Below are 24,112 nucleotides of genomic sequence, written 5' to 3' on the forward strand. Positions count from 1 at the left end.
TTACAATTCTCCCTATTATAATAATTATTATTATTATTTGAGTGTTGGCGATTTTTTCTTTTTTAGGTTTGAGGGTTTTTGTTTTTAGTTGGCATTTTAGTTTTGTTTGAGGTTTGAACCTATGATCTTAGGTTAACCTTTAGTTAAACTTATAATTAAGGATTTATGATTGTCAATTATTGTAACTGAATCAGGCCTGCAAAGGGCTTAATTTAGAATGGTTAGCTTAGGATGTTTCACCAAAACGTCAGTAGGTGGCAGTATACACCAACTTGAGATTCATTTAGGATTAAAACTGTACCTGACTTTCTATACCAGTGTGTATGTTATTTCAGTACCCACAGAATGGTCTCTGCCTTTCTCTATATTAACTGTTTTCACATACAAAAACAAAACTTCTGACAACTTTATTCAACACAATGTGCCATACAACAGTCATCACACATTAATACAGAGACGTGAGTTAATTAATACCTTGATATGTCAAAGTGCACTTGATTTCACTCAAACAAACATACAGAAAGGGCTAACTTTACACAAACACCACAAAGACAAAGTGCAATTTACTATTGCATTGAGACTTAGAGAGCAAGAGATGGACACACACACACACACACACACACACACACACACACACACACACACACACACACACACACACACACACACCCTTGTACAGCATTTCACCAACATCTAATCAGAGCTTTCATTAATAATTACAATGATGACAAAGTCCAATTGTGAAGTTGCCAGTCATGGTAACCCCGATAAAAAGGTAGGTTTATAGTATACTCTATAATAGCTTTCATAAATTCATAAACAAAACGTCATATTCTCTCAAGGTCTTTCCTCTGTGATATACTGTAGCTTCGGGGGAAAGATTTGCATATTTACGTACCGTAATATGTCATAAGATTCTAAAGATTATGTCATTCAGGGGTGCCGTGGATGAAAAAGTTATTTACAGCGTGCCATGAGTAAAAAAATACTTTGAGGACCACTGGGGTAGAGCATCCGGCTGCGATGCCTTCAACGGGTCTGAAGTGTGGATTTCAACATCGATAACATTTGACCAGGTGTTAACCATTATGAGTCAGGAGCACAGCACCATGGTTGGTAGACATTTAGCTTGTTGTTTTCTGACATTGAAGCAAATGCGCCAATGTCAGTCCAACAAACTACACACCAGAAAGAAACGGCACTGCCATGCATCCGACGGCTCGTCGGCATGCGTTGGCTACAACGCTTTCTGGCGCAGATGTTTGACCTGTGTGCCCAGTGTCACGGGTGTGCCAATGTGCAAGCATAGTACATAGTAGGTTGACAGTAGTCAGCCTAAATCTAAAATACCCATTGTTCATTTTATAAGCTGCAGCTGTGTGTTGCTTCCATCACAGTGTACTATAAGGTCAGTCTCATGCAGCCTGTCGTGTTTTCAGCCTTATGAAGTTTTTAACCCAACTACGAAATCAGCCTATGGTTTCATGATGGTTGTTTGATGTTGATATCAGGTGGAACGTATACGTATACGTAAAGCTCAACCAGAGTGTTCATTAACTTATGAACAGAAAAAATTATAAATGAACACTGATGATTTTACTGTGTAGTGCAGCTGGCTACCTGTAAAAAAAACACAAGTTTTACACATTTACAGTGCAGGGGTAGTTTCTTGTGTGCACCACTCCACTTAAAGTATAAAGTGAACTTCCGTGGTGTCGGCGACAACCAGTTGATTTCATTTTATTTCTAAAACAAATACCCTTCGTGTCTTCTTGTTCTACAGGTTTTGACAGCTGATGAGGCAGAGCCTGCAAAAAGTATAGAACGTGAAATGAAATTGATTACTCTCATGACAAGACAAGTTCAGAAACTTCACCGAAAATCTGGCCAAAGATCTTTATTGGTACACATAACACTTTTGATTATCCTTTTACATAAAAGAGAATAAAATGTTCAATCATTTGGCCTTTTTATATAATTAATGTCCTATGTGTGTTGTGTGCATCACCAAGAGATGTGTAAAATGATTTAAACTGAAATCTGTACATTGTATGTCCTACACAAGATTCAAACCCAAACGTGAGAGCCCAAACATCTATTGTTCAGCCAGGATAGAATCCCCACTTGGCCTGAGGGGATGCTAGTAACAGTATGTTGTATTAACATGCTCTACCATACAGATAATTTTATTCACTAAAATAAGTTACAGATTGCAGCATTAATGCTGCTTAATGGAAGTGACTCTTGATTGTGATCCTAAACCGGTTAGAAATAGATAACGGCGTGGATTAAAGCTAAATTAAATATCCAGACTGAAAATGTTTGTATGACCAAGTCCTAATGTGTGATTTGTGACACAGTGTGAAAGGAGCCCCTCACAGGCTCACACTAGTGCTGATTCCTAAACAATTTACACAATAATTTAAGATTATGGTTTTTTTAGCCTAATATTGTACCTGTTGTTCTACAAGGTGCAGAAATCACAGTTTGAGGCTTTAACCTTTGTTTTTATATGACATATGTGAGACTATTAAGATTTTATGAAAGCACATTTTGCTAGTTTGAACACAGAGCTATTTTCGCTGCACAACATGCTTCCATAAGACATGCTGGCTTCTCAGTTCTCAGTCATCGCGACCGAGAACTTTAATTACAATTTAAGCATTTAATCCAGAGCAATTTACAGTAAGCAAGAACAAAAACATTGTAATCTATACTAATCTATACTATGACGTGGCCTATAGTAGTTACCATGTGTAGGTTGACTGGTTCATCCTCTGGGTATGAAACGCAGGTTGATGGGTTGTGCTGGGATGAGCAGGGTCCTGGTCTTGGCCTCTACACTAGGGGCGCCCTCCTCTGGATGAACCTCATAGTGCTGCATCATCTGAAGAAGAAGAATGATCAGAACGCTAGAACTTAAGTGATGTCACTATTGCTACTTATCTGGAGCACCTGAAGTCTAGATAAAAAAACTGCCTTGAGATGTTTCGCTGAATTGAGACTCACAATTATATGAACTTGGGACTGGAGCCATACTGTTAACTAATTTTCCTTTCCCCTCTCCTCTTTATTCATCTTCCCTTTCATCTGATCACTTTCTTGGTCCATCACTCTCTCGCAGTTACCGTTGTTGCAAACACTGTGTGTGTGTGTGTGTGTGTGTGTGTGTATTTTCCCTCCATTCCGATCACCGACTCACCCTGGAGAGAGCAAAGTACATCTCCATCTCGGCCACCCTCTTGCCCACACAAGCACGCACACCGACCCCGAAGGGAATGAAGCTGTAGGGGTGGTGCTGGAAGCCACCGGGCCCCCCGTCACGTAGCCAGCGCTCTGGGATGAAGCTCCCTGCGTTGGGGAACTCTTCCTCGTCGTGACTGGCAGCGTAGTGGCACAGGTGGAACTGGGTCTGAGTGTTCATACATGTAGGAGACAGAGGGAAAGGAGGGAAGGGGACGAGGAGTCGGGGCGATGGAGAAAAGTCAAGGGAGAGAAGTAGACAGAAACACAAATGGAGGTAAATGGAGGTGACAACACTTTTGTGTCGTCACTTTTGCGATGTGAAACTTCCCATAGTGCAGGTTTACAGTACAAACACCAGAGGGATACTAGTCTGACAAGTTACAACACAGAAGTCTACTTTATTGCAAGTTTGTCCTTCCAGCAATTAAACTTTTATGTTTGTTTTGTTTTACAATGATGTAGATGTTTGCTGTAGATAAATGTATGAATGATAGATGTCTGCCAGTTCTGTCTGTGATTCTCTGGTCCTGTGTCAGCCGTACGACCATAAACCATGTCACACAAGTACATTTCAGTTTCCAGCCAAACACCACCAGATGATTTCACAGCTGCCTGCACCAACATCTCTTGTGCCATGTCTCTCTCTGTTCCTGAGATGACATTATTTTCTTGTCTTAATTGTGGCCTTGACCTTTGAAACACTAGTGAAAATATCTTTCATGATTTTGGAAGTATTTGGACATTTTCACCTGTAATGACATGCCTCAAATAGAGGTTCACGGTGGTCAGATCAACACATGGAATGAATTCTAATCTGTACTGGCCATATATGGAGCGTGTCTTGAGTGTACAGGGTTTGATGAGTTCAGATCAACATAAGGTGATGATCCAGTCTTCTCCACGGTTAGACGAGGTCAGTGTCGTGATCTTCATCTATGTAGATGACCATATATGGTGGTGTGATATATGGAGACATGATGTCACAAGGCATTGGACAATCTGTTTTTGGGGTTTAGCGAAGGGCTAATTTTGTCTTTGGGACAGCCTTCTCCTTATTTGTTTCATCAGGTTTCTTGACAATAGGCCCATCTGTTCTTGAGTTTGAACTTGTTTGTGACCTATTATTTATGTATCTGCCCGTTAAATCAGCTGGTGTTTGTTTGGACTGAAACCCTGCATGCACTCGGACCGTCATGTCCCTTGATCACACACCACTGGACATGTGAGTGAGTGAAAATACCTACCTTCTTTGGGAACCAGTAGTTGTCCACAACCACTTCATTTTCCACTGACAAACGGCCATTTCCAGGAACCACAGGATACAAGCTGGTAGAATAGAATATATATGACATTATAGTATTTTAGACAGCAAAGCTCAGCAGCAGAGATTATGTTCTGTCATATGGGAAAAAAGAAACATAGTCTGCATAAACAGCTTTCATTTCATTAGGTGATGAAGGTCAGTCATGGCCGAAACGTTGTGGACTGAGACACTACAGGTGAAATCATGATTTTTTCTTTTGCTATTTTGCTTCCTAAACATGTTTTCTTTCAAACTAAAGCAAAATAAACATAACAAATACAGATTTAGATAGTTTATTTTAGCCAATAAAATCCACCATCTCTATTTTCATGATTGGTTGTTGGTACAAAGCCATATTTGGATCAGACCACAGTCAGCTCGAGGTCCAGACCTTTCCAATGATATATGCCATTATATGTTGTTGCCAAGGTTTGGATGAGATACTTTGGGCTGTATTTTGCGTGTCTTAAGTACCAGGTCTTATTCCCTAATTTGAGTAAACTAAAGACCTGGAGGCGTGGTCAATGCCATTTGGCTATTCTGAGTGGCCAAAGAGCATTGACCACGCCTCCAGGTCTTTAGTTTACTCAAGTTAGGGAATAAGACCTGGTACTTAAGACACGCAAAATACAGCCCTTTGTCTCAAAATAGTGGCTTCAAATAAAACGTTTTGGAATTTTACAATACAAATCTTTAAAGGCCGTTTTCGCAAAATGAGTTTTCCTCATACCTGGGACAAAGAATCTCCACTTCAGTTGAACTCACATACACCAAACGTTCCAGTCTTATTCATAACTATATTCCGCAGAAATTTACAGAGGGATTTGTTGATATATCATTCACAGCCTGATTTACATCACATTTTATACCTAAAAACATGCCGAAAATTGGGTTTTTTATGCCTGTTGACACTATTTTCTGATTTGTGGAGTGATAATTAGAGATATCTAAAATCCCATCTGTCTCTAATGTGTCAACAAAATGAAATGATAATTTTGAACCTGGCTTTATCCGATCTTCAGATTTATCGTCCCGAAATGTATGCAAATTAGCACATATGCATAATTTGCATATTTAAACATAATTTCAGAAAACTTGTAATACAAGAAATCTTAGTTTTAATATAAGTAATCAACTGGAGAAGTTTCATTGTGATAGCTATCATTTAACTTTTTTCCCTATACACCTGTAGTGTCTCACCTTAATCTAATAAAAACACTGGAGCAGTAGCTGTTTGTGCGGACTTCCTTTTTTTCCCACTGTATCTACCTTTAGTCCAACACCAGCGAGGAACTGGATGTGCGCAACTACTGTTTTTTTAAATAAATATGGACATAACATAACACATAAGTTCTATCGTATGGACTATGTTGAGTCAAACACCATTTGCAAAAAAGATGGCAATGTGGCTGTTCACAGGTTTCTCTATATACGTTATTCATTGACTTTTCTCCCAGCAGCATCCATGCGGCTGCTGAAAATGAGACATATTGTACTGTATTTGTATGAATGTGTGGATACCGGTATGTCTGTGTGAGTGCGCATGTTCACCCCTGTGTGTCTGCAATGCATCTGTGTTTTTAGGCATGAACAAACCTATTCAACATCTAAGCACGTTCCACATCATGTCTGCTGGTATGCAAAAACAACAACAGTGAAATCTGATTTGGAGAACAGAACAGTCCTGCAGGTTCTTGCATTGCACTGCATTTCCCTTCACCCTATGCCTGGGGAAAAGGAGCGAGTGAGTGAGTGAGTGAGTGAGTGAGTGTTTGTTCACACATAGTCAAATTCTGCAGTCACAAAAGTCACTGTGCACAATGTGTGTGTTACACTAACATTGTGTAAAGGCACAAAGCCAAAAACAGTGCTCTGTTTTGAGAATGTGGTGCATTTTACACCGTTCTGCAAATTAACCTTCCTGTGCTGGAAGGAATGTGTGCATTTCCTGACTATATATCCATGTCCTTACATAACCCTGCCTGCACACAGCCCTGAAACGGTTGTCCCTCCCATACTGCTGTACCTTATCTACTGCATCAGTCACAATCACTTTCATCATGCTCTCTCTGAGGAGACTCTCTGAGGAGACTTCCGTGTAAGTCAAAACCAAACTTTCTGTAAGACAGTGGTTTTCAACGTTTTGGTGCCCAGGCAAGTCAAGATCTCAAGGTGCACCTGTATTCATAGCGAAAACAGACGATCTACAAGCTCCCAACGCATCAGGATGTGACATTCTGTGAGCTAATACTGTACTGTAGATCGGGTGTATATGGCAATTTATGGCTTGAAGATTTTCCAAAAAATATTAATTTAACAGATGTTTTTGTTAAATAGCTTTATATATCGGCTAGTAATCTTTGCTATAGTGTGTTTGTTCAATAACAGGGGTCTCCCGTCGCTTCAGTAAACAGAAAATAAAGTTCCGACTGGATACCGAGAGATAAGGCCAACCAAACATACTATAAGACAACCAAACAAACTGTAAAACATTTGACTTTGAAAGTAGGGCCATTGACAGTACATATATTGCACATTGGAGCAATAGGACCTTATGTAACATTACATTGAGACATCAGACTTGGACTTAATTGCAGACATAAGCACAGACCCACAGCTTAATATTTTGACATTAACCACAGAGAACGCACTGCTTAATATTTTGAAACCGGAACTCTGATGTTCTCAGAGTATAGACACAGAGCAAGTAGCAGTGTTACTTAATACTTATTAGGTTACTAATTACAATAACGTGCAGGTAAGTCATCTGCAACTGACTACATTTTAAATCAAATATTACCAACCCACCAAGTTGCTATGATGGACTGCAAGATATGAATTGTGGGTTTATTAAGTGCAAACAATTACTACTCTATTTACCTCTGTCATGAAGGAGAAAATTATCCTGTGTTTCACATGACTAAACAATGCACCATTTCTCTCGGTTCTTAACCCTGTAAGTCCCAATGTTGCAATAATACAACATATTTTAATTAATTACGGTAATTAATACTTTTTTTGTATGTTATTTTTTCACCTAAACGTCATCATTGATGTTCATTGCAATTCCATTGCTCATTATATTGCCATATAAATACAAATAAATACATACTTTTTTTTAACCTTTGACCCTGATAAAAGTAAGTAAAATAACTGTAATATATGTTTTTTTGTGATCATTAGAATGTCTAGAACAGGGGTGTCCATACTATATCTCCTGACATAATGTAGTGACATACTAGTCTATAACAAAGTCACATAATGTAGCGTCGGACTAGTCTATAACAAAGTCACATACATGTGCATTGCATTTAAACGATTCTATTGAACTCATCATATCATCATCATCAATATTTCATATCAATGGTCTTTTGTCGGGTGTGTGCTGTGAACAAAAAGTGTCTCTCAGCCTTTTTTCAGCCATATGTCACATTACCAAATGTAACCAGAGGAGCAACGTAAAAATAATAATACAAGGAAGAAGGAACAAGGAACATATATATATATATATATATATATATATATATATATATATATATATATATATTCTGGGAAAATGTCATACGGCCCGGCTGCGGGCCGTATGACATTTATCCCAGGGCCACACTTTGGACACCCCTGGTCTAGAACATGTTTTATTCATTATTGTGAAAGATATCCCCCAAATGTAAATTAATAATTTATTATTATTTTAATTATTATTATTAATGTGCATACAATTGGCATAAAACCTTTTTTTGTTGTTATACATAATTTCCTCTGATAAGTCCTAGTAGTAAAAAGTAGTAGTAAGGTTGAAATCTCTTTTTTGCAAGCAGAAATTCATCCAGGTGTTACAGGGTTAAGGAGACCTTGAAACAATGAAAGAGCTCTTGTTCTAAAAAGGAGTAATGATCCTCCAAGTGCCACATTCAAGGATGGTGCCTGCACAAAATGATTACACAAGCGTTTCAATCTGCAACATTTGACTACACACATTCCAGTAGTCATACCACACACACATCTATTTATTAACCTATATAGAAATATAATTGTACATAAGGTGGTTGATTGCATGTTCCCATTCCTAAATTAGCCATTGATTGTATTCTGGCACACTTGGGAAAGGCTCGCTCAACCCGAGTACAGACTAGTGACCACGGGGGCAATCGAAACAAGAATAAAGTCTGGAAAGGTTATAAGAATATACTGGGTGCAGATTCAGATAAAACGCAAAAAGGTATTACAATCCACACTCCCTGCAGAGGTCTTAGGAGAATGTTCATGATAAGTAGCAGCAGTCTAACAAACAGACACATTCGTGGCAACAGGTACGGTCGCCCCTTTTCCGAGATTTAGTGCCTTCCTTTAAAGGATGACTTGATCATCCATTGTGTGGGCATGTTGAGAGGTAGGTTCAAAGTTGTCTCCGATTTCTTGCGTCACTACGGTTAGATTATTTAGTGATTCTCTGGGCGTGTCCTTATGTGTAATCTGTGACTCCTTGCTGCATTCCCTGTCATTTCCAGGCTTCACAAGCTTCTTTTAGAATACCAAACCTGTGCTAATTAGCACATGCCTTTCAGTCAATCACACGTATCACATCTGTGAGTGCAATGGGCTCTATGCACATAGAATAACCAAGGGGCCAGTGAGGCACTCCAACGTTGAAGCGCTGGGCCCTAGTGGTAAGAGGAAGGACTGAAGGCGCGGACCCGTGGATTCATGACGAGGAAACCCTGTGCAGCTGGGCTTTAACATTGAGTGCTCGGTTGCACTTCCGCATTGGACCACCAATGCGGAAATGCGCCCAAAAAGGCGGAAATAGACGGTCCTTCGGGCTGCTTCAAAACGCCACTGAGCAACTTCCACTGACATGAAAAGCGGAGGGGGCGGAGCTTCGCGCCAGATCAGTCTCTATCCTTTTAATACTCTATGAGAATAACTCTTCCTATTTCCGGGTCCCTTCTCTACTTCCTTCACAGGTGTTACCGATGATACTAATTAAGGCTCTGTTCCATTTAGTGTACAGTGGTTCTCAAACTGTTTAATTTCAAGGACCCCCATGACTCTGAGAGGGGTCCATTTGGTCTTACAGACCCGTATGGATCCATTTAGAACTCAAGGACACTGTGAGACCCACTGGTGTAGCAGTGTTTACAGTGAGCCAACATACAGTAGCACAATAGCATCACACTGACTGACCTCTGTTTGACCAGAATGTAACAGAGCCTTCATTAGTATAATCGGTAACACCTGTGAAAGTCAAGGAAGAAGAGAAGGGTTCCAAGTTCTTTCAAAAACGGTGTGCGTTCATAGAGCCCATTACGTAGGGTTTTTCACGAAGGTGGCGGTGGTCTCACCGTAGTGTCTCCTTTATCACGGCCTTCATGTACGGCATCCTGGCCAGGTCTTCTGATGTGGGCTCCCGCCGGCCAGGACACACCGCCTGGACCTCACTGTGGAGGGCCGTCTGGACCCGCACGTCCCTGGACAGGTGGTACAGCGTCCAGGACAGCGTGTTAGACGTCTGGGCCCGGGTGTTGGACAGGAAAGAAGAGGGTTGGGTTGACAGAGGGAGAGAAGGGGAAAGACAGTCGGAACAAGCGAATGATGAGAAGGGAGGAGGAGGAACAAGGCGGGGAAGAGAAGTCAAGGGAGATGGAGAGAGACAAAGAAAGAGAGGGTTGAAAACCAGTTAAGGCCTCTTAACCACATATACTTACGGTAATTGACCGGGATACCCCAGGTTTCTATACTGTACTTGGTCCACTCCTTTTTCCCTTCTACACTGGAAATCGATGATCTTTAGAGTACAATCTCCCGTTTGTGAGCTTGTAGATCTGCTATTTCTGCCAAATGTTCAGCCCAGCCAGAATACACTGTGGGCTCATGTGGTTCAAGGACCAAACCACCATCCATACACGATCCACCATCTATTCACAGCTTCAGCCATATATCATACAGTGTTTGGTGAATATTTCCAACATGAATGTTAAATGTTGGCTTGTGCTGTAATAAGTCATGGAAGTTTGAGTTAGCAAATCAATCCTTTCTGCAGGTGACACCAAAAATAACAGCGCAATTTATTACTGTTGGATACCTATCTCGACTCGAGCAAGTTACACAAGTCCCTGCAAGTTGAAGTTAAATTTCAAATGCTGATGATTGAAAAGGTACATGGAGGTGTTATTATTATAGATTTTATGTGTACTCAATAGCTTCGTTAGCTTGTTAGCTCATCTAGACATATTATAAAGCTGTCACTGAATCTCCAAGGGAGAACACATGATAATAAATAGCGTGCACCACAACAAACCTAGACCACACCAGGGAATGCAGCCTGACTGGCTGAAGTATGTCATTTTAAGTCTGCACATGCGTGCATGTGTGCATGTGCGTGTGCGTGTGTGTGTGTGTGTGTGATAAAGAGAGATAGAGAACATATTGTACACTGTGACCCCTTTTCCACCGGTTGGTTCCCAATGGGAACCGGTTCAGTTCTTTTTGGTTTTTAGTCCATGAGCCAGAGCTCCAAAATTGGTGGGCAAACTATACCCTATATTAAATTGTTTATAGGATCAATACAAGTAAATTAATACATGATAACCCTTCCACAGTAGTAGCTTTTTCATGTTTTTGATTATTTTGCATATTTTCCTACATAATTCCTCATTTGCATATTTAAAAACTGTAAAATTTGTAATACAATAAATCATTGTCTTCGTGTAAGTACTCAATTGGGAGAGTTTAATGGTGATAACAATCTAATATAGGTATGGTTTTGCCCACTCAATTCATAATTCACGTTTCAATTTTGGAGCTCTGGCTCATGGACTAAAAACCAAAAATAACTGAACCGGTTCCCACTGGGAACCAACCGGTGGAAAAGGGGCCTGTGTGGAAACATGTACCCTCAAGAAACAACAAATCAACTACACAACGAGGAAGGGAAGCCATGTGTGCCCTGCAGCTGTAAAACTATTGTAACAGCATGTCTATACTTCCACAAGTAATTTATCAGAGCACTGAGCACATCTTATATTCTCACTCCCATCTAGAACTTATGTTAGTGAACAGTTTGTGGATTCAAGGACAGTTGGAAAGGACAGGCTGTTGCTGGGATAAAACTCAACATTTTGGCAGGCAGACAGGTTCTCTGAAGAAAAATGCACCTGAGGGGTTGGAGAACCCTCCCACATTTTGTTGAGACCAAAATATCCATGTCTGACATTAACCTTTGATTGATAAGCCCCCAAAATATCTAAAATATATATATAATAATATAAACTATCTCTTCGGGGCAGCCTACTGGTGATTCCTACAAAGTTTCATGAAAGTCCAGTCGTCCATTTATGGACAGGACAATACCCTGAGACATGTTGCTGCAGGCAGAGTACTAAGAGGTGTAAAGTGTAGACATTTTGAAGCGTAGAAAACCAGACCGCTGCTAATATCTACCTGCCAAGTGTGACTCTGCTGCCCTGCCAAGAACTACAATCTGCCCTTCAGCTGAATTGAACTGCTAGTTGTATGCCAAGGGGCATGCTGTAGCATCTGATATTTAATTAATTTATTATGGAAATAAAAAGGTATGCAACACAAGCCAAGACTTGACACACATCATGTGTATCGAGACTTGGCTCATCTCTTGGGGGACATTGTTGATTTGAGTTTGACAGCAAAACGTGATTTAGTTTCTGTCATCTGATTACTTGCGCAAGCAGAGCGCGCAAGTAATGTTTTCGCCCGGTCTCCTTCGTCGTGACAGCTGTTCTTTTTTTTAGTTTTAGTCTAGTTTACCTAAAATCTCATGCTATGATTTGTGTTAGATCGGTTATTTTCAGCATGCAACCAAGCATAAAATGAGTTTTAGTCCCTCCCTAACATCAGTGGTGGAAAAAGTACTCAATTGTTTTACTTAAGTAAAAGTACCAATACTGCAATTTAGACCTACTTCGTTACAAGTAGAAGTACGGAATTGAAAATGTACTTGAGTAAAAGTACAAAAGTATCGGCATCAAAATGTACTTAAAGTACTAAAAGTAAAAGTATTCATATCGCAGAATGTCCCATTTCACAAGTTCAAAATGTGTAGGAAATGCAACGCATTGTGAGCTTGTAGATCGGTTATTTTCAATAGATTTTGAAATTGTGAAATGGCTATTTTCAAATGGCCAAAATGTATAGGGTTGAAGTGGTTATGTTTTTTTTAATCAAAATTAAAATCTCCAAAGTAACTAAAGTTTTCAAATAATTGTAGTAGTACAAATTTTGTAGTACTTGAAATTGGAAATACTCAAGTAAAGTACAAATACCTCAAAATTGTACTTAAGTACAGTGCCTAAGTAAAAGCACTTAGTTACTTTCCACCACTGCCTAACATTTTAGACTACCGTATGTGACACAAATGAGTCTTGAAAAATGGGGGTCGTCTTATATTCGGCATGATTACGGTATTTTGATTGTATTTTGTTATTCGGGGCCTCTTACCGTGTCGACTCCGCCCAGCAGCAGTTCGGTGAGGCTGATGTAGACCTCGGGCAGGGAGATCTTGTCCGAGGACAGCAGGTAGGTGAGGTACATGCCCTCTGCTGGCCGGCCCTGCTTCACCTGGGCCTCTATCTCTGCCATCTTCCTGTTGATGAGGCGGTTGGCTGCCATGCACGCACAATCGCACATGCACGCACGCGCACGCACACACACACACACACACACACACACACACACACACACAAAGTCTTGTTCTCTAGGGATTTGTTTTATAATAATGATATTAATATTTGAATACATTCGATATTCGGGCCAATATTGTAAGACCAATATTCAAATTGAATTTCTAAGAAATGTTCACAGCTCTAGTAGAATTAAGTCTCCACTATTTATTGTTTATTATACGTTATTCTCCCCAGACCCTCTTCCAGACCCTCCCCTCCGTATGACACCAGTGGGGAGATCTCACATGTCACCAGCAGATCCGTTCCATCCCTCAGGCCGGGCGCGACGGTCACGCGGGTGCCGTTCTCGTCGACGAATCGTCCCACGGCGTCGAGAACCCAGCGGCGGTGCAGTGACATGAGGGCGTGTCTGGCCGTCGTGGGCGTGTCCTTACCGTCCGGACTGTCCGCGTTCTTGACGGGAGAGAACTCGTCCTCCCTCGGCACCTCGTACACCACAAACGTCTCGGCGAACTGGAAGCAGTCGAAGACGAACTTCTCCATTTTGATCCCGTTCGGCCCGTCCGGTTCGACCGTCCGCCCCCGCGCGTCCACATAGGGGATCTTCTTGTGGGCCGCGTGGTGCCGCAGCCGAGGCTCGTGCTTCCGCACGACGTCCTTGAGGAAGGGCAGGGCGAAAACGTGACTGGCGGTGTTGCCGGCGTTGAACAGCAGGCGCCCGTCGGCGCGGCGCTTCTGGGCGGTGGCCGGGCTGATCTCGCTGTACTCCACCACCCGGTGACGCCCGTCCACCTTACAGACCACGCCCACCGCCTCCGCGGGGTCGGTCTTCTCCACGACCTTGACCCCGCAGTCGGCGCCCTTCTGCATGCACAGGCCGACGAAGGCCGGGTCGGCCACTTTGACCAGGATGTTGTCCACGCAGTACACGTGGACGTACTCGATCCCCCTGCGGACCATGTCGTCCACGATGCCCTGGCTCCCCAGCGCCCTGTACAAGCCTCCGTTACCGTCGGGCGCCATGGACACCTTTCCTTTGCTCTCCAGAATGATCTTTCCGTCGTAGTCCATGGCCGGCAGCGTTCCCTGCTGGAAGATGATGACCTCATTCTCGTTCAGGCCAAAGTAGTCGTGGCGGGAGAAAAAGTCTCGCGTGGATTCCGTCGTCCCGTCGCTGGTCATGATGTACCAGGGAATGCGACAGTTAGTCTTGTGCGTCCGCTCGGCCAGCCGCTGCAGCTTCAGAATGCGCTCGGCCTGGAGCTGGAAGAGGGTCTTGCGGGAGGGCAGACCCACGTCGTACATGCCCTTGGGATAAGGAACACCCAGCCTGGTTCCCTGGCCCCCGGCCAGGAGCAAGGCGGCGACCGCGTTCCGGGCGATGCAGTGCTTACCTTGGGCCTCCCAGTGTTCCAGGCACCCTTCGTCTCGCGTTGCGCTGCCGAGCATGTCTCTGGGCACGGGTTCCATGCGAGAGTCCAACGTCTGCTCGTTGGCACTGGACATCGCCATGGCGTTCTTGAAGAATCCATTGATCTCCTGGAAGTCCATCGCCTCCAGGTCAGCGGTCATGGCATGCTGCTCCTCTGGGCTCAGCTCTTTCCAGAATCGCAGGAGGTGACACTGGCCAGCTTCGGCCAGCCTGTGGGCTAGTTTCTCCCCGTTGCTTGGGTCCATGATTAGACTTAAGACTGTTTTTTTTGGTTATCTCTCTTCCATCTTGTAAAGGTTAGCCAGTACTAGAGAGTTGCGTCGATGAGGGGCCAGAAAACAGCACCAGCCACGCGGTTCATGTAACTCAAAATAGTGACAAGCGCTCATAGACTCATAGACAGTGCATTCCGTAAAAACATCCAGATCAGGGCTTTGTCACTGTTCACCAATAGAGGTTTATGTTGAGGTGCCATACTGGCCTTGGTGAACAGAGGTGAATAGAAGGTTCTGGCAAGTATTTGTGGAGGCTGGTGTATGTCATCTATGAAATCAGTGACGTCACCCTATATCTTCATATTTAGACATACAGTATCAAGAGACATACATAGGCATAAATGTATGTGGATGTATGTACAGTATGTGTGCATCGGGTGGAAATGTTACTGCCAAGCATGTCATATTACGTCACATCAAATCCAACCCTTGACTGCCAAGCACGCAATATTGCGTCTTATCTTTTCAGTAAACATTCAGTAACATATGAATGATACTAGGTTGCTAGGAGACGGATGCAACCGGAAATGAACATTTCGCCTGCCGTTCGCCACCACGTATTATCAGATTTAGAAAATCTTTTCCCAGATTGCGTTTCTGGTCAAAACAAACTATATTCAATGTAAAGAAGTAAAGAACCAATGATCGTGTTTACGAAATGTGCTAGTCCACCCCTCCAGACAGCCTTTGTTTACGCGTCGTGGGTCCCGTGGGTCGACAAAATAAGGTAAAAACACAAGAAGAATGAATTAATGAATACCTGGCAATCTTAATAAAAATGAACAATGAGAACAATGCACTTGTCATGTCTCATCATGTTTATCTTGATAATGAGAGCTGTTGCGTATTATAAATGATAAGAGATTAAAGTGAGGGTAAGTTTCCATATGTAATTTAATTAATTTGGTGCATCAGGCAGCCTGTTCATAAGATAAGATAAACTTTTACTGGTCCCCAGAGGGAAATCCAGGTGTCATAGCAGCAACTTTTGCTTTAGTCATAGTATTTTTAATACAATTTAATTGAGTCTTAGTCATATTTTAGTAATCTGAAATGTTTAGGTTAGTCTAGTTTTAGTCTACAGTTGACTTTGTCGACTATTTTGTCAGGACCTTGATGGCGTCGTAAATGCCTGATTTTACACGTGGTTGCATGCTGAGAATAGACGATTTTCAAAGCGAGCGCAAACCAAAATGACTCTACTTACTGTATGGAATGAAGGGTGTATTATAAAGATCTCAAAGTCTGCCAAAAGGGCCCTCTCGTGCGATTGGCAATTTGACATTGGGACAGCCCTAAGCCATTGAGCAGGGAATTGCGTCTCAAAGTCCATGAGTGTGTGTGTACACTGGAATCGGGCCACCATCACTGGAGCGGTACAGGGTGTCCTCGGCTGGCCTGCAATCAAATCCCAGCGCTGAAGCACAGACTACACCAAAGTACTCTCATAAGAGCTAACTGTTGGGTATTTTCTTAATTATGATTTAATTGTTTCATATTTTATGTTCACATCATATTACTATGTTAAAAAAGACCTAGCTAACTCTGTACCATCATTTAAAATCTCCTCTCAAAGCTCTCCTTTCACTAGTTTATTTGTGTCGAAAAGTTCCAAATCATGGAACCAAATGTGAAGGCCTTTTATGTGATAGGCCTGTCTAGTCACCATAATAAAGGCTTTTTTAATCTATCCTTGCTCAAGAGTGTGCTTGAGGCCCGTCCCAATGGGACACCTCCTCAATATAAACTAGTTTTAACCCATTCTGGGGGAGGCATACTGTGGTCCCACATATCATTGGTTCGAAGGAGCATTAAGTCCGACTCGGGAGAGGGTTGGGGTTAGGTTTAGGTGTGCTGCCCCGTGCTTGCGGTTATGGTTAGAGTGAGGGTTTGGGGTAGGTAGTCGATCGGACCAATGGTATGTCGAAGTATAGTAACCATTCTGGGCGGGAACCCCTTTTGGTGTTTTCACTAAGCATTATGTTATACTTTAGCTATTGAAAAATAGCAGATCTACAAGCTCATAGCGCGCCACCGAGTGGTGCGCTACAAGCTTGTAGGTCTGCTATTTTTTTTTTATCGTGAAAATGCGGCACAAATCTTTGAATATATATTCTTTCAGATATATATATATATTTTTTTTTTAACTTTGAGCACCTCATCAGTACAAAGACTCAGTGGAGTCATCACCTTTTTGAGGTAGCCTACTGTATGTCAATCATATTGACGTGTCTACATGACACAGTAGTTGGTACAGTAGCTGCAGCAGCAGGAAAGTAAACAACCCCTGCGAACGACAACAGTGTTAACGAACGTCTGATTCATTAGATTCAACACTTTTTAGAAACCCCTCACGATTGTGTCGGATGTGTAGGTCATGTCTTCGCTTGCTTTCAAGAATAGAAGATGATTTTCCAATTTTAAGGCGATAGGACATACAATTGCAACAGGCGCTTCTCGATGGCGTCACACCCGTTCTCGCCAAGATCCCGCCTGTAGCTGACGCCGATTCGTTCGTCCAACGCCAATCCCGAGCGATCCCAGACTATCCAAGCCCCCATCTGGCGTAGTCAGGATATTCGTCCATGGGTGTGGCCTGAAAAGGTCGAGGACCACTGTGCTCTGTCTCTCTCTCTCACCTACCTACGTCGTAGAGGTCGTCCCAGGCCTGGACGAAGCGGTCCCAGTGGGGCAGGAAGGCGCGGGTCCAGCGGGGCATGAACAGGACCGTCTCGGACAGCGTCAGCATGGAGTTGACGGCGGAGATGAAGCGCAGGGTGTCCTCCGGGATGTCCTCCAGGAGACAGCCCAGGCGCGTCTCGAACAGGATGGATGAGATCCCTGCATGCGAGCAGGGAGGACGCAAAAGATTACAATTAGTTTTGTATTTTTCCATTTTTAGTTTAGTTTTAGTTAGTTTAAATTAGTTTCTAAAGCGGGTTTTAGTTTAGTTAGTTTTGGTTTTCTTTTATACTTTGGGTTATTTGTCACTTGACAAAAGATATAGCATTTAAAAATGTATTCAGTCACAGATGAACCGACAACCACTAAGATAGTTTTGTTTTTGATGTCCCGGGACTTTCCCCAACTAGCGGTACTCTGGGGGACGAGGGTTTACTATTCTGTGCCTCTGTTGCAACTCCAACGGGGCTGAGTCGGCTCAAGCGAACTTCGCAATGTTCCACACAGCAACTTGCGCGCTTTAGCACGCTCGGTGGAGTCTCTCGTGGCTTCCGCGGTTGATAAATAGTAGTGGCAGTGGGATTTGATCTCAGGAGGTGTGGGTTGAGAGTCTAATGACTAACTATTAAGTTGCTTAATAGTTTCACACGGAAGGGAGCATATTCTATCGCCTCCATTTTACCCCCCACATGGGGGAGGGGTGGTCCAATGCAGAGGAAATGCAGCTATTCGTTCCAGCCAAGCTCCACAATGGTTTAAATTAGCTTTTTCAAATCGGGATGTCATTTCATTTTATAAGCTCCTTTTTGAAAAAAGATTAAATGCTTCCATCAAAGTTGCATCCCGGTATAACTAGCACAGGAATTCATTGACATATTCTGCTATTGCATCCCTAGGGCAACATTTTATAATGTCCTTGACCAACCGAGATTGAAATGGCCCACGTAGTTTACATGGTTTTAGGCCCGATTCCCCCACCTTCAAACCCAAATCTGTAGAGTTCGGCGGGCAGGTCTGAGATGGTGGCCCCGTCTGGGCTGCGTAGGCGGAGCACCTCGATGCGCTGGAGCAGGTCGCTGACCACCTGGTGGATGACGGGGGCGTAGGCCGACACCTCACGCAGTTTCAGCATCTTGGGGTTGAGGGCGCTGCGGATACGGTACCACTCTGGACCCGTGCTGAAATGGAGGGATGGTGGGATGGTAGACAAGGGAATACCATTCATTTTCAACATTGAACTATGTCATTAATATACCTTTAGAGTTGTTGTGTGAAAATAAGTGAAAAGAATAATCCCCCCCCCCCCCTGTTTAGCCTAGAAGTGGAGGTCTACAACTTGGGGTCATGTGATCAGTGACATAGGGAAGGTGTACTCTGCAGGCTAAAGAGTACACCTACAAGCCTACAATCTCACGCGTGTCACAGTGCGACACTTCGTGAGCTTGTAGATTGAAAGAGTAGTATTGAGAGAGTAAAATCAGCCATTACGACCTGCCAAGGCCTGCCAAAAAAAAAAAAAAAAGTCGACTAACTCAACTGTAGAGCTAGTCGACTACAACTAGACTAAAAGCAAAACCTTTCAGATGACTAAAACTTAAAAGAATTTTATTCTTTTGACTGCATGACCGTCCAAAACTAAGTCAAAATGTTGCTGTCAAAATCAACACTGCCACCCACTCACTCACTCCACATGCAGTCCGTAGGCCTGTCCTCGGAGGTCCCGGTACTCCCTCCAGTGAGGGAGGTCGGTGCGGACGGGGTAGCGACCCTCCTGTCTGATCACCTGGGCTATGAGCTCCGGAGACGCCACGTTGATCACCTCCAGCGCTCCGAACTTGGACCGCCAGATCGGCCCGTAAATGCGCTTGTGTTCGACCTACGATGAACGAAACATAAATAAATGTAAGCGAGAATGCGTGGGATTCCATATCCAACGGCATATACGTACATACGGATATGCGCACCGGGAGCGCACTTACGTATTAGTTTGCAACTTTGCATTGCACAGTGCGTGAGATAGATAGATAGATAGATAGATAGATAGATAGATAGATAGATAGATAGATAGATAGATAGATAGATAGATAGATAGATAGATAGATAGATAGATAGATAGATAGATAGATAGATAGATAGATAGATAGATAGATATTTTAATAAACTGATGGCATCATCAAAGACATAATGTTTAGAACATAAATAAACTATAGGGGCAACAGTAAAAGATTATGTATTGACCTAATGAGATTTTCCAAACAAACTAGTGCAGGCGGTAGTGCCAGTACAAGATACAACCAACGCAAATGTTTTGGTTGATGAAGGCAATAGCCGTTTTAGAGCCTTCAATGTCACTATATGTAACTGGATAGTGCCAATTCAATTATTTTGCACAATAAACTAGAAATCCTATTGACCTATATAGTAAGAGAAATCTATGAAAATCTGGGAACTAAATCGTTACCAAGAAATTTCTTCACCAATGTGTTTCTAAAGGTGTCTAATAACATGTACTAAAAGTTTGAAATTCAACTCCTGTGGGAAATTGAGTTATTAGCATAATATGTGACCATACCCATAACATCCTATATAAGGCCAAAAAGTCAAAATTTCATCATTCTTTAAGTAGCATGTGACATATGAAACTAGGGTTTTTTCATGATTCTGAATCCATTCCAAGCATTAGTTTTGCACAAAGAACACTCCTTGGGCTAAATTAGGCTATATCCACTTGACCTAATGTGCTGACCTCATCACGTTTGTGATGACGGCTATGGCCGTTTTCCTCCCAAGGAGTGTTTTTTGTGCAAAACTAATGCTTGGAATGGATTCAGAATCATTCAAACCCCCTAGTTTCATATGTCACATGCTACTGAAAGAATGATGAAATGTGGACATTTTTTCTTTATATAGGATGTTATGGGTATGGTCACATATTATGCTAATAATTCAATTTCCCCCGGGAGTTGAATTTCAAACTTTTAGTACATGTTATTAGACACCTTTAGAAACACATTGGTGAAGAAATTTCTTGGTAACGATTTAGTTCCCAGATTGGTCAAATACCTGATAAAATGCCCTTACTAATAGCCCTAAGCCCTAAGGTGACCAACAGGCTACACTGGGCTACACATAGCCTACTACAATACAACACGAGTTGGAAGGAGAAGAAAGTCAACATTGGAGAACAAATAAAGCACAATAAAGCACAGTGGTGGAAAAAGTAGGCCATTACTTGACCCCCTCCCTCAAAAAATCCAGATCACTTACATATTTTAAAACAGGCCTGAAGATCCACCTTTCAGCAGGCCCAAGGTAGAGGAAATGATCCTCCCCCCTTTAAAAGGTCACTTTTCCTCACTCTGTACATAGTACATACTTTTTTCCCCTTTTTTTGTTATAGATGATAGTTGTTATTCTTCATGTCATGTCTATGAATTGATTGCATAGGGCCTTAATGGAAACAAGACCACAAGGACTTTTTTTGGTGCTATCCCTTTTGAACTTGACTGTACTCTGTTGCTGTTTTTACACTTATGTTCAATAAACTATTCAATTGAATCAATCAACATTAATACTGCAATGTAAAAATACTGTTACAAGTAAAGTCCAGAATTCCAAATTTACTTGAGTAAAAGTATTCGTATCAAAATGTTCTAAAATTACTCCTTGTGCAGAATGTCTCATTTAAAGTTTTCAAATATTTTGAAAATAACACAGTGCATAGCAAAGCTTGTAGAAGTGGTTAATGTGTGTTGTAAGAATAATCAAAATCTACAAACTGTTTTCAAATAAATGTATACAATAGTTGGATCTGAGATGTAGTGGAGTAGGTAACGTAAGTAGTAAGTATAAAAAAATACGTTATCAAAGTAGCCAACAGTAAGTTTATAGAATATTCCACCACCGCAGAGGGGGCAATAGGCCTAAGCCTAATTATAATGTGAAAAAAGTGACATTACTTGCATGTGGTGGGTCCTAGTGGCGTATCCCTTCACAAACAACCCATACACCGTGGTAGCCACACTTGGTCCTGGCAGGTCTTTAATGCTTTTATATGCCCCCGGGACGGTGTTGGTGCTGGTGGGGACACAGCTGGTATTGATGGTCGTGGCAGTAGCAGCAGCATCGGCGGCGGCGGTGGTGGTTGCAGCCTGTCCATTCAGGTGTCTACAACATGGAGACAGTCGGAGATGATGATCAGAACCACCACGGCCACCGCCGCCTCGGAGGGCTGTGAGCAGCGGCCTGAGCGCAGCGCCAGCCGGGGTTCCCATGGTGCGCGTCCCGTCCGTCGCGCGTCAAGAAAGAGAGGCGAGCGCACCTGGGAGAAGATCTGTGGTGGTTGTTTTGTTAAAACAAATTCACTGTGTAGGGTGGGCTGGGCTGGGGACGCCCATTCAGCACGGCAGCACGCCCATACTATACTGCTTCCGTGATGTCTGTGTTGTGTGTCAATCCTGCAAAACTTGTTATGTGTTACTGATAAATGCAACAGAAATCTGACTGTGTTTACGTTGATGTCACTGTGTGCCACCACGGGGGATCGAATGAGGTCAAGTTCATTCCATTGAACTCTATTGACCTAATCTGTAGTGCGAGTCTGCGAGATGCTGGGACCAATTATAGTTACTTCAAACCACCCTAGCGTCCTTTCAATTGTGGAAAACATATTTAATATGGGGATTAAAAGTGAAAACCAATTGCCAATTGCTAGCATAATGACGTTTTGGATCGGCCACTTTGCCAATAAAATAAACAAAATAAATGCCTCATTTGACGTTTAACAAACACGGAGTTTGTGTTCTAATGCTGCCATCTAGTGGTGGTAGTGCGCTTATGAACATTCATTAATAGGGCATACTAGGGTCATTTCGTTTTCGGATGGTTTGGCTAATTGGCTTGATCATAATTAAACTCTTGGCATTCACAATACTGGATCCAAAAATCTGAAGACAGGAGAATTTTGAAGTGTCTAAGAGGGCTAGCAGAGAATGAATGGTTTAGGACAGGGATGCTGAGAGGGAAATGAAGCAGGGACCCCTTATTACATTACATGATACAATTGTTCCAATCTGCAGATTAAACCATTTTTTTATAGATTTCATAATTAGTTCCATAGACTAGTTTGACAGCACAATCACCAGTGTATGTTTAATTCATGTTAATGTGTATCATCAGACTTTCATCAATACTAAGTCAACTTGACATTCTTTTACTATGGAATCTAGCATTTCCTGTCAGTGTGTTGGTTGGTTGGTCACCCCAGGCAAGCCCCCAGGTCATCGTGACATCACGTGACGTCATCAGGGATGGAGCATGTGACATCATGTGACATCATCAGGAATGGAGATCCCTCATGTCATAAATTTTAAGCCTATGGAGATCCCTGATGTCTTCAATTTTGGCCAGCAACCCCACATCTGACCTCAAAACTCAAACCCTTAGATCTCCATATAAGGAGCTGACCTGTTCTGTTCTGTTAATCCTTCCCCATCCTTCCTTCCTCTTCGATGTCTCCCTTTTGACTGATACCTGTCCATTTAAACTCAGACGGGCCTGCCCCATAAGTTATTAGTGCAGCTGCGTACAGAAAGACGGCGAAAACTAAAGTTCTTAACAGGCCCGAAAATTAAGATCTTACCCCCCATGCCAAAGCACCAGCGCTCGCACAGCAGTCTGCCGTTACCCATTCAGATATGTTGATCTGACCCCCCCCCATTTCCAAAGCGCCAGCACTCGCCCAGCAGTCTCATGCGACCTCGCCCTTTGGGGCGACATCGCTTCTCACCCTCAGGCGTCTTACTGTTTTTTAATTACACCAAAACTTACACCAAATAATAACAAAACTTCTTTGCCGAAAATACAAGCTGAGCTTGTAGCTCTGCTATTTTTGGCTCAGGTTTTCCACAGAATAGGGATGCTAGGGTTCAAGATTAGGTGCCCTCCTTGTGGAGTTATTCATACCATTTAATGCTTTTGCTATATGTTGTATGCATGGAATTGCATGGCACCCTATGGAGCAGGGAGTTCCCCATTTTAGCTGGCCACCAACCGACCCCCTGGGTAGGTCAGGTCCGCCTCTCTGGGTGAAAAAGCAAGAAAGAACTGTTTTCTCTCTCTTTTCTTCAAAACAACCTACTGAGTAGACATCCTAGTGATTGAGACCAAGCTTTAGATAGGCCTTGCAACTAAGAATTGAGCCGTGTAAACACATGATCTAACATCTAAATGGACTAACGGTATGTTCATTCTATTTCTGTAATAACAATGTATCATCGCATATAGTATACCAGTTAAATAGCTGTAAACATAATGTACTATTTGTGTTTCTTTGTTTCCATACAGGTTTTAATTACCTATCTGATAACTATCTGATATCCACTGATCTACCTGATCACCACTGATCTGATTTAATTATTACTGTCTTGTTTAATCTTGCTATTCTCGCAATCTAGAGATTAGGCCAACAGGCAAACTGAATCCATTTGTAAATACTACCAATCTGTACTTTGATTAT

At 42.4% G+C, this 24,112-nt stretch overlaps 1 protein-coding gene across 2 annotated transcripts; it reads right to left on the reverse strand.

Annotated features, from left to right (window-relative positions):
- Window positions 1–409: 409 nt before the first annotated feature.
- On the reverse strand, window positions 410–15,139 carry LOC310854204 (UDP-N-acetylhexosamine pyrophosphorylase-like). Of its 2 annotated transcripts, none has more exons than XM_083758745.1 (7): window positions 13,491–15,139; window positions 13,022–13,185; window positions 9,892–10,058; window positions 4,491–4,572; window positions 3,203–3,412; window positions 2,752–2,887; window positions 410–1,620 (listed from the first exon to the last, which is right to left on the reverse strand). In XM_083758745.1, exons 1-6 carry the CDS (start codon window positions 14,881–14,883, stop codon window positions 2,771–2,773), a joined length of 2,133 nt encoding a protein of 710 aa, XP_083614871.1. In that variant the 5' UTR covers window positions 14,884–15,139; the 3' UTR covers window positions 410–1,620; window positions 2,752–2,770. The 2 variants fall into 2 exon arrangements, with proteins under 2 accessions (XP_083614871.1, XP_083614870.1); XM_083758744.1 differs by having other exon boundaries at window positions 412–1,808; window positions 13,491–15,135.
- Between the last annotated feature and the right edge of the window lie 8,973 nt (window positions 15,140–24,112).

Source organism: Protomyctophum parallelum (genome assembly GCF_964188405.1).
Source record: "Protomyctophum parallelum genome assembly, chromosome: 23".
NCBI classification, from domain to species: Eukaryota; Metazoa; Chordata; class Actinopteri; order Myctophiformes; family Myctophidae; genus Protomyctophum; species Protomyctophum parallelum.

Excerpts from the sequence above, each read along its gene's own strand:
- LOC310854204 (XM_083758745.1), bottom strand. The coding sequence starts at position 14,883 with ATGGACCCAAGCAACGGGGAGAAACTAGCCCACAGGCTGGCCGAAGCT. Across the intron at positions 10,059-13,021 it reads TGCTGGGCGGAGTCGACACG|ACGTCTAACACGCTGTCCTG; the intron begins GTAAGAGGCCCC and ends ACCCGGGCCCAG. Across the intron at positions 2,888-3,202 it reads TGTACTTTGCTCTCTCCAGG|ATGATGCAGCACTATGAGGT; the intron begins GTGAGTCGGTGA and ends CTTCTTCTTCAG.